This window comes from Pantherophis guttatus, chromosome 1, assembly GCF_059756535.1.
Source record: "Pantherophis guttatus breed Tessera chromosome 1, ASM5975653v1, whole genome shotgun sequence".
Classification (NCBI taxonomy): domain Eukaryota; kingdom Metazoa; phylum Chordata; class Lepidosauria; order Squamata; family Colubridae; genus Pantherophis; species Pantherophis guttatus.
In genome coordinates, this window is record NC_142063.1 from 143,612,869 (window position 1) to 143,634,195 (window position 21,327).

The following is a 21,327-nucleotide window of genomic DNA, read 5'->3' on the forward strand; positions in this document are numbered from 1 at the left end:
CAAACGGCTGGTTGCTAAATGCCCAAAATTCACCCATGTAATTGTGAGAGGAATATGCTGGTTGTAAATTGCTCTGTGGAGATCTGTTGTAACTTTGAATGTTTGCTAAACAACTGCTCATTAAACAAAGACTACCTGTATGTCTGATTATCAGCCAGTTCTTGAAAGTCATCTAGCAACACTTAGTTCCTTGACTATAACGCATGAGAAATTGGAAGAAGTCACATTCTGGCTTTTTGCCTCTCTTTCTCTGTCCTCCCATTTTAATCCTAAATATTACGTTGCATTATGACATTGACTGTTGCATTTTGATCAGAAGTAGTTATTTTCTAGTATGTAAGTATCTGTAACTTTCAGCTGGGATTATAAAAACTAAGCAATTTTTTTTCCTGATTCATAACCAATAGAGAATGAGCTGGCTTTAAATATTTTATACATAAGTAAAGTGTAAGTTTGTGCAAATCTTTGAAAGAAGTGATTTGGAATGTGGGGATGCATGCAAAGCACTTCCATTTGAATTCTTAAAGCAACCATGTCTTTTTTTTCTCCCAGGCTTGTAGGTCTGCTTTGTAAGCTGATCTCTGCTGAGTCTGAATGCATGTGTAAGCACAGCTAATTCACTCTAGTGGGAAAAATGCAGAATTAATGACTATATACTCCTAGTGGAGTGTGCAGCTTCTATGTGTCAAATGAATAGTTCTGAATCAAGAAAATTGAAATTTCTTGACCTTCAGAATGCCCTCATTACGCATTCGAGGTAAACCTGCTTTCTATGCATTTATTCCTTGCTAATCAAGGAACATATGGCAATGAAATAGAAATATAACTGTAGACACTACTGTTAAGTGTCTGTGCAAACTATTTTTGAGAGACTAGATTTAAAACTGACAACTAAAGTTACGGCATTGCAAGTAATATAAACCAAGTACCTACTATCTTGTTTGTAAAAGCAAAATTCATATTTTCTATTTGAATGTGGTTGTTTAATCATTCTACATACAACCCATTCTTTTTCTAAAAACCCTCTGATTTAGTTTTATGAACTTGATTGGAAAAATTTTCCTAAACTTTGGAGAAAATATGATTTGTTCTGTATAACACAGAATCAAATCTAACATAGAGATAGGCTTTAAAATCTTGGTTGCTTGAAAATATCTTTTCAGCAAGCTATGTCAAACTGTTGGCTACATTTTAAAGCCTCACCTTATAGACTTGAAAGACATATGACACTTTGACTGCAAAGGATGGAGTTCCACTTTTCAATGGGCTGCTTAAATCCCATTGAGTTCCACAGGCTCTAATAAGATGAGGTGAATGCATATCAAAGCTAGATTGTCTTCAGTTTTTTTGTATTTATGCGCTTGATTTTAATAGTTTTAATATGTTTTTTATTTTGATTGGGAAATGCCCAGAGTTTGTTATATGGGCAGCTATATACATGTTTTAAATAAATAATCAATAAACCCATCAGCTAGGGGATGTTGAAGTCTGTCTATATCATGGCAAAATGTTCCATAGTATGGATTATGAAAGCAACATTTCCTGCTGGAATTTTGTGAGGGGAAAATGTCTATTGTCAGGATGACAAAGAACCATCCTGGGAAGTTAAATTATGTAATTATCTAATGCTTTTGTAGGAATAGCCAGTTCTTCACGGATGCAGGTGTGTTTTATTTGGCTATGAAGGAATATGAAAGGAAGTTGTGTGCTTATCGCAAACATCATACATGGGATAATACAACTCTTAATACTGCATTTTCTGAAGTCAAATTTTTTAATACATACTCAGGTTGATGGATTATAAACTTATTTGTATGTAGTTCCATCTTCCTTGTGTTGAACAGCGGTTTTTAAAAATTATATGCAACATATAGCCACAAACAAAAAGAACAATTTAAGGAAATTTTTAAATAGAATTAAAATTTAAATATAATTTTTGCCACCTCAGCTGCAGTATGTTTTAGAAATGCTATAGTAGAGCTAAAAGCTGCAGGTTGAAAATTATTAGAAAATAATTTAAGATGGTTCTAATCTAAATATATGTTAATTATTTTCTCCCCAAAATCCAGTTTAATTCACCATATGACGACTGCTAAGCAACTAGTGGTATGCTGTCATATCTATGAAATAAATATACGTATCTTAAAATAGTGGAAATTAAATGATAATGTATACTTTTTTTCTTACAGCCTGTGATAATTATTTTCCAAGTGTTATATTGTGATGAAATTTGACTGCATTTCATCTTTGGACTTGAAATCCTGAAGCCTGTCTATCAGTCATCTAGTATTGACATCTATCAGTATTTCTCAAACTTGGCAACTTTAAGATTTGTGGACTTCAATTCACAGAATTTCCCAGCCAACTGTCCCTTCTTACAGTAAGGAAGAAAACTGCTCAGTGATGACCATCGGCTTCTGCTTCAGAAGAATAGTGTTTCTTGCAACAAGCATTGACATTTTAGTTTATTTACATTCCTCTGCCCAGAGTAGTAAATTTATTTGCAGCATATAAAGCACTGTTGATAGGAAAATGAGCATATAGAAAGAGTCTGTGCTAAAACACTAGGTATGAAGCAGTAGGGTAATGCTTAATACAGAAATGGGCAATCCAGTACCTTTCAGTTGTTTAGGATTTCAAATTCCAGAAGCTTCACCCATCATTGTCAGTGACAAAAGTTGTGGGAGTTGTAGTGAAAGTCAGCAGTTACTTTGTGAAATAATTCAAAGTTGCTGCTTTAAAAAACAGTATTCCAAATTAAGGTAGAACTACTTGCTTAGGTGGACTCTCCTGCTTCTGTTTAGTCAGTAGAAGCTCGTGGCAAATTCCCTCCATCATACCCCACAAAACTGCTTTGAAACATTTGAGAACCTTCTCTAGCAGTCTTTGAGTTTTTCCACTGACTTGTTCACTGCTGCAAAGGAGCATCGGATTTTCATTTTTTAAAATAGATATACAGTAATTAAGCTCTAGTATAGAAAATGTGTGATTTTTTTTTGCCACCATATCTGGAATAGTGGTGGAGCAATTATTTTGAACTGCATTAACCTTGCTGTTGTGTTTATTATTATTACAGTGTCAGTTTTGGTTTGAAATTACTGTAGCTGATCACATCAAGTGTCTTTTTAGGGCTCTGAATACTTGATATTTAAATGCTTCATTTCCCTCTCATTTCTGTAATAATTTGATGCTCCATTCTCTTTTCAGTTTGATTGTATAGTAGTGTTTATGGGGGCTCCAGTTAAATATTTTGGGACTCGATCTTCATTGTCTTTTATGTTCTAATTAGGTACCTTTAATGCAGAGAACTGGTTTGGCTATACATTTTCTGCCTCCTTTGATTCAAGTTAGAGATTTTGAGTTGATCCTTGATATAGATTTTAGAAATCAGTGTAAAAGATAAATGTGTGAGAAGCATAACGAAATATAAATCCAACCCACTCCATATTTTTGAAATAGCTTTTAAAAATGTAATTTTATAAATTTAAAATAATGTTTTATATAGCAGATAAGTATATTGCCTATCTGATAAGATCTGATAGAGTTGCTTCAAGTCCCATCGTTTAAATAGTGTCCTCTGGTAGATACAATGTGATATTATTTATTTATATCTTTCCTTTATTATTTTTTGTAAACACCTCAAGATGGTGAACATATCTAATGCCCCTTCCTTTTCCTGTTTTCCCCACAACAATAGCTTGTGAGGTGAGTTGGACTGAAAGAGAGAGAGTGACTGGCCTAATATCACTCAGCTAGTTTTTTTGGCTAAGGCCGGACTTGAATTCACAGTTTCCGGGTTTAAAGCCTGGTGCCTTAAGATCAAACTGATTCTCTAATACCTTTTCCATTGTGATGGCTGACCTAGGGAACAACTTTTGTCTTTGAGATCAGGATGGTTCCAGTCCTGCCGAAAGGCCTGTTTTTTCTCTGGATCATGAAGTCTAGTGAGACTGCCTGGTCTTTGGTGGCTTCAGCTGGCTGTAGTATATTTCATATTTTGTAGTTAGTTGCTATTGCTTCTCTGACTCACGTGTTGAGTGGGCAATTATACAAATTGAATAAATAAGAAAAATATCTTTAAATGTTGCTCTAGCCATCAACATGCATAGGAGAAAGCATAATTAATCGGTAGAATATTGACTTACTCTCTCTTTAAGTTCAGGTGAAGCAATTGTAATAGTCCTATTGACTGCTGCTCCTACTTACAAATAACAGCTATCGAGGATAGGTTTATGACCATACACAAGCAAGACTTTGTAACATTGATTTAACTTGGTTGCAAAAAAACCCCTAATATTATCCAATAGAAGAAGTTGGTGTTCCTTCCCATTACTCATAATGCAGCAAATAGACAAAAATGAAAAATACCTATCTAAAGAAACTGAAAAAGAATGTGCATAATCCTTTATGTGCATAATCCAAAAACATGTTTGAGCCTATCATAAGTAAACTGGATTTGGCCCATTAACATATGGTTGCTCAAAATAGTTTTGCTTTTCATTAATAACAGTCTGCCTTTGTTGAGGTACAGAATAACTTTGTCTTTGAAACTTTTGTAGGAAGTAGGAGGTGTAGGCTGAGATGAATTGTCAGTCCTATCCACACCTCTGCTTAGAAGTAAATACCATTACACTTAATCCAATTTATTTCCAGGAATATATTATTTCATAGGACGTGAGATTCAGGAAAGTCCTTGTTTAACTTTCCCAGATCTCATGCCTGCCTGCCTGCCTGCCTACCTACCTACCTACAATTAAATCCTAGTTAGTTCAGTAGAACATGAAAACCAATAACTATACTCTTAGCTACAATCTTCCATTAGTGCACCATTATTTTTCAACAATTGTTTGGACTGTTTTAAATATTGGACCAAGTGAAGTTGTATATCAGTGAATTCTACCAAAATCTGAGACTGCAAGCACCACAGGTACAATGGAGAAAACTACTAATTTTGTTGCCAAGCAACTGCTGTCAAATTCAATGCCTCACAGTGAAGTTGGTGATGGATTCAGCTGTGGAAAGCCAAATGTGTACAAAAGAAGGCAGGCAGTAATATTGTTTAATTTAATCTTGTAACAAAAATTTCACAAACATATATGTTACCAAAAATTGCTTAAAATTTAGGGTTAGGATAATTGTTGAGAAACAGGTAACAACATGTTGTGTATTGTATTGTTGTTCATTGTCTATTCTGAATTGGAGTTAAATAAATGAATTAGTCTTCTTGAAAATAAGTCTGTCAGAAGTATGAAATGAACTTATTTTTAAGAGACTGTTTCTCTAAAATAGGGCCAAGATAATGTTGTCAGGGGATGTGCCTTTACTTCTGAATATTAGAGTGCACATGAATTACACAGATATGTAAAATGGCCTTGTGTTTGAAGGGAGTGTCTTTCATTTTAGCTTAGGATGGTTTTTACCTTATGGAATGTAAGGAAGTGGATAAGGATCTTGGCAATGTGAACTCCTATACCTGTTGGCCAAATCCATGTCCGTTCTGTTTCCTTCAGGCAGGACATGTGTGGCAGGATTTGAGAGGTAGCACATGGTTCTTTGAAAGAGGTGGGATCCTACTAGCCTTGAAGGGAGGCAGTGTTACACACACACACACACACACACACACACACACACACACACACCCTTTTGAAGAGATTGCTTGTCAATCCAGCCATATTTGATACATTTCTTCTGACCCCTTTTTAGGAAAAGTTGTTGAAAAGGTGCTGTGGATTACACTGCAGAGATCTGATTTAAAAAATCACCTAATTACATTAGTGACTGTAATAAATTATTTTGGTTGGCACCTGGATGAGGGAATGTACTCCTCATTTTGGACACCTAGGCAACATTTAATATTATTGATCATGATAATCTTTAACAGCACCTGAAATGGTTGGAAGTAGGAGCCACCATGCTATATTGGTTCCACTACTACCCGAGTAGGTAATCCAGCCAGCATCATGGAGAAATATTGATTGGGTCCTTGGGTGTACCATTTTGGAATCTTGCAGGACTTGGTTCCTTCGCCTTATTAGTTATATGAGAGAAGTTATCCATCAGTCTGGAATGAAATGGCATCAGTATTCTGATTTATACTGTCACCCTATGGAAAATTTGAAATCCCGTAGATAGCTTGAATCAATGTCTAACTGCTGCTAGGGTGTGGGTAAGATAAACAAGCTCAAGTTCAATATGGTATTGCTGTAAACATTGGGCTCATTAACTAACATCAGTCCCAATATTTGCTATTAGTTGGGTCAAGGGGCTGAAAATATCGGGGTGTGACTTGAGGTCCTCCTGGATGTCAAAGCTTCCTGGATCAATGAGTGGAAGCAATAACTAAAATGTCCCTTGGTTAGGTTTGGCTGGTGTGCAGTTGCAGCTCTGTCTGAACCTTTTTTTTTTTTTTTCCTTTAATTTATATGCTGCCCTTCTCCGGAGACTCAGGGCGTCTTACAATGCATTAAGCAATAGCCTTCATACTTTTGTATATTTATACAAAGTCAGCTTATTGCCCCCACAATCTGGGTCCTCATTTCACCTACCTTTGAAAGGATGGAAGGCTGAGTCAACCTTGAGCCTGGTGAGATTTGAACTTGCAGTAATTGCAAGCAGCAGTTGTTAATAACAGTGCTTTAGTCCACTGTACTACAGGCTCTTCTTCAACCTTGATGCTCTAGCAACATTAAATTATACTTGATAACTTCATAACTGGATCATTTCAACGTGTACATGGAGTTGCCTTTGAAGAAGACCTAGAGCAGTGATGGCTAACCTTTTTGGCATCGCGTGCCAAAAGTGGGGGGAGTGTGGGGGGGTCGTGCGCACATATGCCCCCACTCATAATTCAATGTGTGCCAACCTCATGCATGCGCACGAGACCCCCCCACGTGCCCCACACTTTTGGCACATGATGGCATTGTGGGCCCGGTAAGTCCGTTTTTCGCCTTCCCCAGGCTCCAGAGGCTTTCTTGGAGCCTGGGGAGGGCAAAAATGGCCTTCCCCAACCCCCTGGAGGCCCTCTGAAGGCCGGAAACAGCCCGTTTCCCAACTTCCGGTGGGCCTGGAAGGCCTGAAAATCAGCTGGTCGGCGCATGTGTACATGCTGGAGCTGAGCTAGGGCAAGGCTCGCGTGCCCACAGATATGGCTCCATGTGCAACCTATGGCATGCATGCCATTGGTTCACCATCACGGACCTAGAAGCTATAACTTGTATAGAAAGGCAGCAGTTGGACTGCTACAGTAGTTGAAGAAACCTGTTACTGAGAACTAGGATCTGTTTTGGCTACTGGTAAATTACCGGGTCTGACTCAGAGTGCTTGTAGTTACTGTGGTGAAAGATGGAGGATTTATTTTTGCCTTGCCAAGAATGATTGCTATATACAAAACAAGGGAAAGTCTACTGCTAGAATTCACTTCATCACCACAGGAGGTCAAAGAACTCTGAATTAAGCAGACTTATTGGTAGTAGACCTCACACATTCTCCCGTCAGCAATATGATTGGCCTGTGTGAGATCCCTTTTATTCAGGGAGGCCCTTAAAAGAGTTTTGTTCAAATGGAAACTTACTGTATTCTACTTTGGAGTTTCTTTTCTTATACATTGCTTTCATTATTTGGGTAGTTGGAATGTTTTTATTTTCAAGATATTCTGCCTTAGTTTACTCCTGTACCTGGTCAGTTAGATTGGGGAAGTTTATAGATGTGGTCAAACAAATACATTACATAAAATGAAAAATATTTCATAAAAATATCCTAATCTCATTATATTTCTGTGTTCTCCTGAGATCACTCATGAGAGTGTGACCTCTTAATTTTTTCAAACATAATTGGCTGCTGTCGTGTTATACAAAATGATGTCCTTTCCTTAAAAAAAAAAGAATCTGGTCTCTATAAAGCCGTGACTGAGTGATTTGAATATGAGATAATAGTAGATAATTGATGAAGGTCAATTCATCATGGCATAACATGGCAAGTGATTCTTGGAAACAGTCTTCCCATATGGATATTCCAGCCAGTGTTAGAGTGACTGAAGAGGTGGCTTATTTGGAATTGTAGCCACTATGAGTAAATTGAAGAAAGTTAAGTTTTTCCCAGCTGTCTTGCTGTTTAAAATAATCTAGCAGAGGCGTGTTTGCAGAAATAGAACTGCTTTGTGGCTATTCCTGTTTCTTACCACAATATAGTGTAATACGTTGTGCAAACTATCCACCAGCATTTGCAGTCCCTTCACACTTGCTTTAGTTCCCTTTTTGGATGAACTTTCTTGTAATGACATCCAGATCAGGGAAAGGAAATGTAATTTTTAACTACAAATTTTTAAACGGTACAAAGCGTAATTTATGAAGCTGGTTTATTTTAAGGCATCATCTTTCATAGACTCTTTAGGGACAAATGTTTTGATAGGTGCCTATCTTTTTTTTATTGGTTTTAAGTAATTAATTAAACCTACTTAGTAATTTTCTTAGGTATTTTTGCAATTATTTTATTAATATGAATTGGTAGCTTACATTGTTATAATGGTTGCAAACTGCCAAGACTCATCACACACATCAAAAATAAATTAATTAGCCAAATGATACATTATTGTCTAGTCATGCTGAAATTTGCTTTATGTAACTCAGATTAGATAAAGGTTCTTCTTATGCCATGCAAGAGATGCACATTGTACATCTGAATAGTAACCTTTTAGATTTTTATGAATTTCATGACTGCATTTTTAAGTCGCCCAGAACCATGAGTTATTAATATTTAATAATTGTCCTCTTCTATCAACACCAAGTTTTGGAAGAGTGTGCCCAAGCTTGAGAGAGAATACATGGCCATCAATTGAATCATTAGGCCATCCTAACTATTCCTATTAGGACACTAGTGTTTTGAACTGGAAGATCTAAAGATGCTTTGAGGTTCACAAAGAAGCTCACATAGCACCAGTCAACTGCAAACAATGGTGAGGAAATACATATTTAATCTATTGAGTTACAGGCAAGTGCTACATGTGCATCCAGATATCTCTGAAGCTGTGTGACATTTTAGATTTGAAGCCTCCCCCCCCCCCACAAAATTGCTTCAGAAATATCTGAAAATGAAAGGAAGAGGAACAGTGGCCAGCTAAAGGCAGAATGGGCAGATGCAGAGTTGAGGAAGTGACCAACAGAGTTCATTTTCAATTCACACAACTTGGCTTATCATATTCTGCAGTGCCTGAGATCTATGACTCTCATTTCCTCCAGCTCTGAATATCAAAGGATTTAGCATGTGTGCACTCAGATATCGTATCAATTAGAGATTTATCCTAATTTATTGCTCTACTGTACCAAAGTTCCCATCCTCCAGAAACAATTTTGAAAGCTCTGTGTAGTGCTTGTGGTGTTGGATCAAGGTACAACTTGGTAATGGTTTGGAGCAAGCAAGCTGAATGATCTGGATCCTGGACTTGATTAACCCTGGTTAGTTCAAATGAAACAGCAAGAACTGTCTCTCCAGTGCTAGATCTAGGCACGGGGGTTAGAGAACAGCTTACATCTTATATAAAGAATACATAAACCACAGTAATTTGGAGAGTCAGTTTTGGGGAGATACCAGGAAGAGAATATGTCTACTGGCATGAGGGTCAATCTTCACCAAGAATCAGATTGTCAGTGGCAACTAGCCCTAAGGGTTGTATGTTGCCTCTGGAATTTTTATTTTATTTATTATTCTATGTCATCCATCTTGCCAAGGTGACTCTAAGGTGATTTCCAAGGCAAATCGTGGGAAGCCTTCTATGGAAAAGAGTTGTAGCTATCACGTTCATTTTCTGAGCCTGAATGTTTCTTGTTGGCTATAAATAATACAGAATATACAGTATTTCTGGTAATATAGAGATAACCAGATTGATAAGATCTGAAAACTTGCATGTTTCCATGAAATAATATCCGCTAGAAAAAAGAAGTCAAAATGATATCCGGAAGTTATCTTCAACTTACATCTGATAAAAAAAGCTTATCAGTTGTTGTTTTGTTTTTTTGTTTTGCTTTTTCTCTCATATGCTTTTTTTGTAGCAGCTCTTTTCATCATGAAGTTATTCTGAAGCTTCTTTACAATATTTAGCTCAAGGAGATTCTGGATTTACAAATAAGATAGGGAAAGCAGGCAGAACACAGCCTCTGGAATTTCAACCCTGTTAACCAGCAGTGTCCATAGGAAGCATCTGTATTCCCCCCTCCTCGTGATGAGGTAATATGTTTATCCGTGTTTCTATATTCCTTCTTGTGTTGTGTTTCCGTGTATATGGGCACTGGGCAGGCTGCAAAGCTTCAGCTCTGAGTCACATGACCAGGAGGGAAGAGGCTTAAACTGGAGCTTTCCTAGAAGTACCTAACTAGGTGACTCAGTGGCTAAGACACTGAGCTTGTTGATCAGAAAGGTTGGCAGTTCGGTGGTTTGAATCCCTAGTACAGGTCTCCTGCATGAGCAGGGGGTTGGACTAGATGACCTCCAAGGTCCCTTCCAACTCTGTTACTGTTAAATACTGAACTGCCTCTTCCATTATGGTACACTTTTGGAATTGGGGAGAATAGTCAAAAGTCTTTTTTTTGCTGGCTTTTTTCTCTGTTTATAATTTAGTCATGGAGAAGAACTGTCCTGCTGATAGAAAAAAATCCAAACCAATTTACATAATTTATTTTCAGTATGGTTGGAAAGAATAAAAAAGAAAAGAAATGTTCATCTTCTGAGACAATTGTGGTTGTCACTAGTAATGCAGGTACTCCCCTCCCCCGCCTCTGATTTCACTGCATATCAGTGGGGTGGAAGACAATTTTCCTATGCTTTAAAAAGGAAGGAATGATGTGCTTTAGCACAACTGTTTGATGAGTTCCTGTAACTAAATTCCTTCCTTTACAAGGATCAGGATTTTTCCTGAGCTGTGTTGTGTATACAACTCGGGAGCTACCTGATTCCTGACACCCTAAATATCATCACTAGGGGGGATTTTGCATAATTTAGCTCACTCACAATTCTTAGTGGCATTTTCAACTTGGATTAAAAAAAAAAAGGCTTTGATGAGGAGCAGTTGAAAACTTATTTTTATTGGGAGAGCCTTTTGACCTTAAATAAAAGTGGATGCAAAAATCAGTGATCTAAGTCAGAAAAGCAAATTAGTATCTTTCAAGTCTTCTTGGGATATAAATGCCAAATTGTTAGCATCCCTCCGTTCCTACTTATGGGAGTGTATACCATGATAGGTGAAAGGCCCTGAGGGAGATTGAATAGCTATGAATTTAGAAAACTCCACAAGGAGGATTAGATCTTGTTTTAATCCAGAATATACATTATTAAAATGTAACTAAATCGTGAATCGAGACAATTATAATCCCCTTTAAGGGCGATTGAGCGGATAGTAATTTATTTTTGTAATTCTCCTGTCCTTGGTTCAGAACTCATGATTTAAATGGCTTTTATAGTTGGCCGTGCTGCCAGCAAATTGATTTTACTTTTAGGCGAGAACCATTCCGCAGATAGCATGTTATCACATATTACTTATGCTTCCATTGTAATGCAGCTTTCAGGCTTTTTACCTTGTTAACAACAACTTTTAACCACCAGTGTTTTTATAGCTCTCCAGTAATGAGCTCTGTAAAAGCCCCAATTCATGAACTTTTTGCACAATCCCTTCTTCAATTATGAAGCATTACGTTCCCAAGATAAACATTCATTTTGAGTTTAACTGTTCTGTTTCCAGACTTGATTCTAACCAATGTTGGTTTACAAAATGTTGGAAATGTCTTAAAAGTCTATGAACTCTCACCTGCTCTGATATTTAATATCAGAAATGCAATGTTCCTTGGCATTACAGTTCAATTAAAAGACACTTAAGCTGCTTTAAGAAGAGCACTGTTGGAAGCCAAGGCCTGTGTATATTAAATCTGTGGTGTAGCAGCCTTTGTATCTTCGGATGCTGGCTCAAAGCCTCTAACACTACAGTGAAAACTAAATTAAAGAGTCATGAACTGAATAGGTTGAATGACGTTCTGAATTTGTTCAGGCACCTTCTAGTCTGCTGCATCCTTTCTGTCTAGTATACTTTCTTCTCTGTTTCTGGAATATATAGCTGTCAATATATTACTTACGGTAAAAATATTACACAGAGAGCATTTCAGATTTCTCACTGAGAGATTTTAAGTTCACTGAGTGTTTAGAAATAGTTAGAAATAGTCCAAGAATGATATAAGCATTTCTTGGATGTAATTGCTTCCATTTCAACCCAGAGCCTTATATAGAATACATGGAATAACTTAATAAAAAGAAAATTTTCATTTCCTTCCTCCTCATTGCAGTCACCCACACTCGTCCCCATCCCAAGGTTGAGGGAGTCTTCTAGAAAATCCAAAGGAGGAGAAGGAGGAGGAAAACAATCCAAAATTAGCATGGCTTCCAAATGTAAATTGTTTGGGGAGAATCACAAACGAAAATCTTTCCATTTCCATCCTCTGGAAATAGTTTTTGGAGGAACTGGAGGGTGGGGGGAAGGCATGGTAGCCTAACAGTTAAGATGCTGGGCTTGTTGGCTGGAAGGTTGGCAGTTTGAGAGCATGTACCGCATGATGGAGTGAGCTCCCGTTCCTGTCCCAGCTACTGCCCACCTAGCAGTTTAAAAGCATTCAAATAAGAACTGTGGTGGCAAGGTGGCTAGAATGCAATATTGTAGGCTAACTCACTGCTCACTCCAGGAGTTTGATTCTCACCGGCTCAAAGTTGACTCAGCCTTCCATCCTTCCGAGGTTGGTAAAATGAGGACTCAAATTGTTGGGTGCAATGTGCTGACCCCAGGGCCAGATTTAGATGAAAAGAGGCCCTAGGCTATTCCACTTACGAGGCCCTTTCACCTATAGTGAAAGTGTAATTTTAATTTTGCTAACAATTTGAATGTAGGCCCCTCTTGATCTTGAGGCCCTAGGCTGAAGCCTAGTTAGCCTATAGGAAAATCCGGCCCTGGCTGACCCTGTAAATCGCTTAGAGAGGGCTGTAAAGCTCTGTGAAGTGGTATATAAGCCTAAGTGTTATTGCTAAATGCAAGAACATAAATAGGTATCACTTCAGTGGGAAGGTAACAGCATTCCATGCCCCTTGGTGTATTGTCATGCTGGTGACATGACCATGGAAGGGTCTCCAAACAATGCTAATTCCCTTGGCTAAGAAATGGAGATGAGCACTGCCCCCTAGTGTTGGACACAAGTGGTCAGGGGAAACCTTTGGCTTTTTTTTTTTTAAAGGGAGAAAGGAGGCCAAGTTTTTCTAGCAGTGGAAGGGGTGGCAAGCTTTTCTTCTACAAACTTCTTTGTATTAACCTTTAGAATCCAGATCTATATACCTTGAGTATTATATATTTCATTTTCTTAGATGGCATGAATACTGTTTTGAAAGTCTTTGCAGATTTTGCTTGGGTGTCATGATAAAATTGGATATATAATATGAGTTTACACCCTCCACTATTCTTGTTGCAGGGGGCAAGTCATGATTGATGTGGAAAATCATCCGTGCGAGGTGGGCTGGGCTGAGACACATTCTCTCCCAAAACTCGGATAACTACCTGTGTAGTAGATTTTGCCCTAATTGTTACCCATGTAAATTATTTAGACTTGGATTACGTACGACATAGGAATGTGTGAGTTTTCTGGATGCTTTTTCCGCTGAGTTTGTTTTAATAAAGGAAAGTCATGGAGAGCAGCAGGCTTGGTTATCAAATAGTGTGCAAGCTGTTGATTCCTTAGGGATAGGTTAAACACCGTCTTTTGTCAAAGTTATCTTAAGATAGTTCCATAAAAAACAGGAAACAGACACACAGCATTCCCCTGATACATAACCACACAGAAATGTGTTTTCACCTTCCAATCAGAGAGGCACACAAACATATCCTTCCCCTCTCTTGCACTGTCTGTCATACCCACAGGCATTTGTACATACATACAACTTTATAGCCTTCCTTCCTCCGGCTTTCCCCTTGCGCTGACATGAAAATCCCCTTTTTTCTAGAAAGGTTAGCAGGGGGAAAATAAATCCTGTTTTCACAATGGGATCTTCCTTACTGCCTAGCATGGGGAAAATCCTAGTTTCCAGTACTGAGTGTCACTTGTCTTACCATGCTTGGAGTGGGCTTGTCTCTGAGCATGTCTGCTAATGTGCTGTAACTGGAGAGAAGAGACATCTTAAAAATTAGCAGCTGTTCTAGCAGCTACACTCAGAGCTGGACATAGAAAAGATAGTGTTAAAAAGACTTTTTATGGAAATTGGTGAAACTGGTGCCAAAGAAGATAGGAAACAGATAAGGTCCATTTAGGCATGAGGGAACTGAGATGTGGATTGATCAGTCACATGTTTTAATCAGGAGTGGACAACCTCTGTGGTGGTGTCCACCAAAACTGAAAGCCCTTTGAAACATTGCATGGAATTATAGCAATAGCAATAGCACTTAGACTTATATACTGCTTCACAGTGCTTTACAGCCCTCTCTAAGCGGTTTACAGAGTCAGCCTATTGCCCCCAACAATCTGGATCCTCATTTTACCCACCTCGGAAGGATGGAAGGCGAGTCAACCTTGAACCTGGTGACATTTGAACTGCCAAATTGCACTCAGCAGAAGTAGCCTGCAGTACTGCACTCTAACCACTGCGCCACAATTATAATTTTAATATGTTAAGTGGGAAAGTTAACTATATGGAAATAAGCCTATTAACTGTATTTAAGAAATTGCCTTTAATAATGTATTATAAAGGAATTTGTTTTAATTATTTTATTTTGTTGGAGTTAATAAGTCGAATTCTAAAGAATGAGTGAATGGAAATTTAAATATTTGAATTTTATAAGGAAAAAAAAAAACCACTTCACTATAACAAAACCATAATTCAAAGATAACCCTGCTTTTTGGGTGGTATCTTATAAATAAATTATATATAGCATCTTTTTATTTCCTAATCAGTTTCATCAGTTTCAATGTGGCTACTTCTATCAAAGTTTCTAAGATAATGATCCAATTAGTGGTCCTATTTTTCTGACCTGTAGTTCCTGGGAATGGCTACCAAGGTATTTAAAACTACTGCTTGTCTGTTCCTTTTTGGAAGGGTGGGGGAGGAAAGGAGTCCCTGCAGATTTGAAGAAAAAAGCCATTATTTATTCAGCCTACCAGCTTTGATTCCTCCTATTCATGGTTTCTGAATTTGGGCTTAAAATGTATTCCACTGTGCTTGATTCTTCCAAATGTCCCAGTTGTATCCTCATTTTTTCCTTCCTGCGTTATGTGGCTCATTGGGGACATTTCTTCAAAACACTTGAAGAAGCTTGGGATTTCAGTTTGTAGAACTGTTTTTAATACATTGTAAAGGTAAAAGTTTACAAAATAAAAAAAATGGTAAAAGTAAATAGAGGAAGCAACCTGCTGCTAGGTAATAAATGAAACTCTATGAATTTAAATTTAAAGAACTTCGCACCCAGTATTATGTTCCCATTTTTTTCAATATATGTATATTTTCTCAACTGAGTCATCAAGAGATTAACTGCGCCATTATTGACTGATCATAATCAACTGAAACTGAATTACATCGTTGACTTACTTTGGAAAATGGTTTCATATTGTAAAAGTGAAAATGCCACAATAATTATTTGTGTGAAGTAATGCATAGACCAGACAAGAACCCCAAATAATGTCAACAGAAAGCGATTTTTACGGGGAGGAGCATGCAATTGCATGTATTATTAAAGGAAATATGAAACAATATCTGTTGATGCTGATACTCCATGTCTGCCTACTTGAGCATGAATAGCGCATCTTTTAGCTGTAGTTAACACTATTTATCCATTTTCTTGTAAGTGTTATTGCAACAAGATATTTCACTTGAGAATTCATTAAATCCTCTGTTTATGCTTGCTCATTTTTTTTCTTTTTTTGAGCCAGCGTACATTTCTGAAGAGTTCTTTAAAGATACTCATAACCCAAATTTGGAAAACATCAAAGCAACCACCACTAAAATACACTTATAATGGAATATGGGAATGACTTGAAAGTTTCTCTTTAATATAACTCTGTAATAAAGTTAATGTTAGTACATCTGGGTGTTTTTTGTCTCAACTACTTTGTGAGGCTGACCATTATCTGAAAGTACATTCCCCTCCCCATACCTTTACAGTCCATGAAACAAGTGAGTGCCCCTTCTGAGAAATTTGTTGCATCCCTATTCCTTCTACAGGCACGGTTGCCTCTTCTCTGACTGTTGCCTAATCTATTACTCTTCCTCTTGTCTCCCAAAGCCATTTTTACATACCATTAAACACTGGAAAGTTCGTTTCATTTTTGTTTCTGAAAATTTGGTATGCATTTCTTGCGTACAAATGGATGACAATAAAAATTAATAAACATGTTTTAAAAGAAAACAGTAACAGATGAAAATGGTTGTGTTTATGAAGTTGTTTACTTGTCAGCTAATTCTATTTTTCTGCTTTTATTTTTCAGTGGGATGTTCTCATCTGTGCATTCGTGCCAGCTTTCTTGGCTTGGATATAGCATCGTATTAGCACCTGCTTTTACTACAGCCTGTCACTAATAACTCAATAAAGGATGAGGAGATTTGTCTACTGCAAAGTGGTTCTTGCCACTTCTCTCATGTGGGTTTTGGTGGATGTGTTTCTCCTGCTGTACTTCAGTGAGTGTAACAAATGCGATGACAAGAAAGAAAGGTCCCTGCTGCCTGCTCTAAGGGGTAAGATAAAACTTGGTGATCACCCTTGACTTAGTTTTGATTGTTGGTGAGTGGTGCTAAATGTAATTTGAATGCCTAAGTGAAATACTTGAATTGGAATTGTTGGCAAGAATAATGTAACAGAAGTCCTTTCAACAATCCAGCCTGAATGTTTCCCCATATACGATAAAGCTCAAAAAGATGTTCAATGTACTGCAGCTTTCCTCAACCTGATGCTCTTCAGGTGTCTTGGGGCTACAACATTAGAATTCCCAGACAGTTTAATCACAATCTGTGTGGACTAGAAATTCACAGAATTATACTCTAATGTATCTGGAGAATAGCAAATTGGGGAATGCTGATCTGGGTTATTATCTAAGGCCCTTCCATCTGGCATTTCAGTCAGAAATTCACAAGGGGCTCAAACAGCACTCTTCAACTTGAATTCTAAACAGTAATTCCTCCAGTTAAATTTGAGTGTAAACATTTGCTACTATTCATCAAGGGGAGTGTAAATGGTTCACAGAACTGTTTTCAGAGAAGAAACCTATGGCCTTCAAGATGAACTTTAACTTTGCATTTTAAAGATATTGATTAGCAAAATAACGGTAGTTTTTAAAAGGTTTCATTGGCTTTTAATATTCATTGATTTAATATACATTGTTCATGAACAAAAGCAATATGATTCATTATAAGTACCCAAAACAAATGATCTTTGCTCTAAACATCTATGTATGGATGTACATACCATACAGTGCCTTTTTGGTAAGCAGCATTATGCTCTGAAAAAAAGCAAGAAAGAAGAAAGAAAGAAAAAAAGTCCAGATAATGGAGAATGCAATGCCTGGAAAGAGAAAAGAAGGGAAAGAATTGGAAAAAAATCACAAAATACAAAGACTTGCAAATAGAAATAGAATGACTGGCAAAAGAAAACAAGCATAGCACCAATAGTAATTTGGCAACTTGGGTGCAATCACAAAACATCTGAAGCATCACTTGAATATTATTGGCATTGACAAAATCACCAGTCAATTGCAAAAAAGCAGCTTTGCTTGGAACAGCTGACATCCTTTGACAATACCTCTAACACCATCAAGCAACAACATCTGCCTGTCCTTAGGAAGACTTGATAGGTGGATAAAAGTGATAAATGCAGTCTATATATCTGGCTGACTATGTGACTAACAATAACAGTAATTCATTAAATTTGTATTCTGCCTGACTCTCAACAACTTTGGGTGGCTTACAGCAATCAAACAGTAATCAACTAACAATCAAATAGCGAGCCAAAGAAATTAAAGACATGAGAATATCAAGAATCCAAATCCAAACCATTCCTGTAAAATACAGTAGCAAATATAAACTGTGGCTATTATGGACTAATTTTAATCATTGTAAAATAAACAATCATTCTAATGCACAGTAATCAATTACAGTAAGCAATCATTCCATAAGCCACAAACCGAAGAGGCAGTAAGATTGGTTTGACAAATTAGATCAATTGTCCTTCCTAACTTTTTAATATAATCTATAAAAAAAGAGCCAGAGTGATTCTGAGCCTCAAATTGGATTGGGATATATCACTTCTAAAAGGTCCTTTTAACTACTTTCGTTTATAAGAGGAGAAGTGCAACCCATCAGTTTAATGAATAATGGAGATGTCAACGCATTTACTGATTTGTAGACCAAACATGAGAATAAATCAGTAGTCTCTACCATGCTCTACATATACAGTAGCTGCAGCTGTTAGCCTATTTTGCTAAAAGTGGATGTTCCTGATGTATTGCTTTAGAATGAAATGATCGGTTTCTCATTTTTTGAACTGATTCAATCTGCCCAATTGCAAAGGCCAGAGAACCTGATGCAGCAAAAACGTCTCTTTTCTGGGGAAGATCGGGAAATATTGTTTTGTTGTTTGAATCTTTTAAAGAGAAGTATTATCACCACACTAAATTAATTAAGCTAGGGCATGAACTGGGTCATGAATATTATACGATAAATGGTTCATTCAACTTCAGAATTTATTACAGAAATAATTAAAACTGATACTTACACAATGCAGCACTTCTTACTAAATCCCAACACAGTTCTGTTCTGTGAGCACATGCTGTAATGTGACTTAGTGATATCCGTCTGCTGTTTCCAAGTAAATGTTTCAATGATTGTCTACTTTTCTGTGCTGGAGCTATAATCATAGGGCAGATCTTTTTACCTATTACATATCTAGAAATGTGACTATGCCTGTAAAGAATATTTTGTACAGAGCTTCGCTGTTTGTAAATAATGTTTGTGGTTTTTGACAACAAATACATTTTTGAACATGCCATGGGATGCATCCCCAAAATATATAGTGACAAATAATTTCTAAATTATAGGATCCAATCTGGCTCGGTCACCAGGACCAGAGATTTTGTCTTCCAAACTTTCGTAACTGCTCTCTAGAATAGGGGTGTCAAACTCTATTTCATTGAGGTCCGCATCAGGGTTGTGTTTGATCTCGTGGGGGGCTGGAGTGAACATGGTCAGCTCAATGTCACTCGTGTTGAGGTGCCTGTGGTGGCCTGAGTGCTCTGCCAGGAAAAACGGGCTCCCGAGCTCCGTTTCTGGCTGTGACAGCCTCCTGCAACCTTCTGCCAGAGAAAACGGATCTCGCGAGGGCCACACATGGCCCTTCCAAGCTTTGTTTTTGTTGGCAGAGGTGCTGCGAACTGGTCTTCTGCTGTTTCCAGGGAAGCCCCATGGGCCAGATCTAAGCACCCCATTGGCCGGATCCGGCTTATGGGCCTTGAGTTTGACATCCCTGCTCTAGAAGTTCCCTGAAGATGGACTCCAGCCCAAGTCGAAAAGCTTGGAAGACAAACCTCTGGTCCCAGTGACCGACCCTGATTGGATCCTGCAACATTATCCTGGGACACGTATATTCGCCTTCATTTGTAATTTCCAAATTCTTCAAAGTACTTTCAAGGAGATGTAGGGCTTGTACTAGTGAGAAATGAGAAATGCCTTTCTACCAAGTCAAGTGGGCTCCATTTGACTCAGTTTTGTCTACACTGACTGTACTTTTCTGGCAATTTGGACAAGAATGCACTTAGGTCCTCACATCTAGAGGTGCTGCAAGTGGAACCTCTGGTTATAAAATTTTTGCTCTGACCTTTTCCTATTATTCAATGGCTTCAGCATTCTGGACTTTAAATTTATTTTACTGGTTGCTCTATTGTGGTTGACCAGCATGGATGGTCATAAGTCACTTTTTTCAGTGCTGTTGTAACTTCGAATGGTCACTAAATGAATGGTTGTAAGTCAAGAACTACCTGTAAATGTTCATTGTGACCTTATGTTTATGGACTACCCATTGTATGTTGTGTAAAGATGTCCCAACTATAATACCTTGTGATGTAGTTTGCTTTCGCGGAGCTGGCTCTTGCCCTCTTTTACATATGTTTAACCATTACTTAATCATTGAGTGGTGTGGCTAGTTAAAATGTTGGACCAGAAAATTGTGGCATAATTTTTTATTTATCAGAACAGTCTTATTGCTTGGTTGTGAACTTATTGGAACAAAACTGGGTTGATCATGTGATTTAAAGAATAATTGTTTTAAGATGATCTGATATATGACCTCAATCCTCTTGAAGTCAAAGAGATTAAAATTTCCTAATGGGGGTAGAATTATAGCCTCAATTACTCAAAACTTTATCTTAACATTATCTTTGCTAAATAACAATCAAAGATTAAAATGTTTTTCTCATTCCTGGCTGTGAAATCTGAAGCATCTTAGTTTGTTTTTCTTGTCTGTTATGTTTTATGCTGTTAATTAGCAGAGGCTGGATTTGGATGCAAACATGGACTGTTTACCAAATATTACTAAATGCCACCATTACAGTTTTAGCTGCCTGTTTTTTAGGCCTCCTATGCTTTCCTGAATTAGCTTTAAAAGAACTTCTAGACAGACACACAAACATAACTATACAAATGTCTTCACCGGTATCATTTCATCTGCAACGAGACATTGTTATTACGCCCTGACTGAGAGGTTGGAAATATTCTGCATTTGCTTGGTGCTCTTTCAAAGTGATCTCAACTCTTAAGACATGAAGGCATTAACTATGTCTTATCATAGTTCCTTGGCATTCTCGAGGGGAAATAAAATGTTCATAGTATTTTATCAGGTTAGACAAGTGCAGCATTAAGACTCAAAGTGATAGGCTTGAAAAGAAGTTATTACACTACTGATAAAATTTTATGATCCACTTACAAGGATGAAAATGAAAATATGTCTTCTCATCCTAGTGAGTGAGCATTCTTAGATGTGTTGAAATATTGATTTGTTTGGCTGTTCAAGGTTTGAACAAATTGACTACATTCCACCCTTTGATAGATAGAAACAATGATACTGTACGTCTTCTGACATTAGAAAATATCAAAGTTAAATAGTTGAAACAGACTCATAAATATACCCAAACTGCATAAACATATTAAGACATCTGGAGAGTCTTCTGAAAAACCTGCTATTTCTAGTTATCATACACTGACTGAAATTTACCTCATGACTCCATTTTGCCCCCCCTACTGAGCTATTTTCTCTAATCCCAGCATCCTGTGATACAGCACATC

At 37.4% G+C, this 21,327-nt stretch overlaps 1 protein-coding gene across 8 annotated transcripts in view; it reads left to right on the forward strand.

Annotated features, from left to right (window-relative positions):
- GALNT13 (polypeptide N-acetylgalactosaminyltransferase 13) overlaps positions 1-21,327 on the forward strand; it is a 233,083-nt gene that overhangs the window by 12,149 nt on the left and 199,607 nt on the right. For 6 of the 8 annotated variants that reach the window (XM_087881889.1, XM_087881887.1, XM_034425248.3 and 3 more), the window contains exon 2: positions 16,488-16,734. In XM_087881889.1, coding sequence (XP_087738015.1) covers positions 16,593-16,734 — 142 coding nt within the window. In that variant the 5' untranslated portion in view covers positions 16,488-16,592. Of the gene's footprint in view, positions 1-10,041; positions 10,219-16,487; positions 16,735-21,327 lie in introns of those variants that run through there. The other 2 variants (XM_034425259.3, XM_087881891.1) reach the window with 1 other exon arrangement.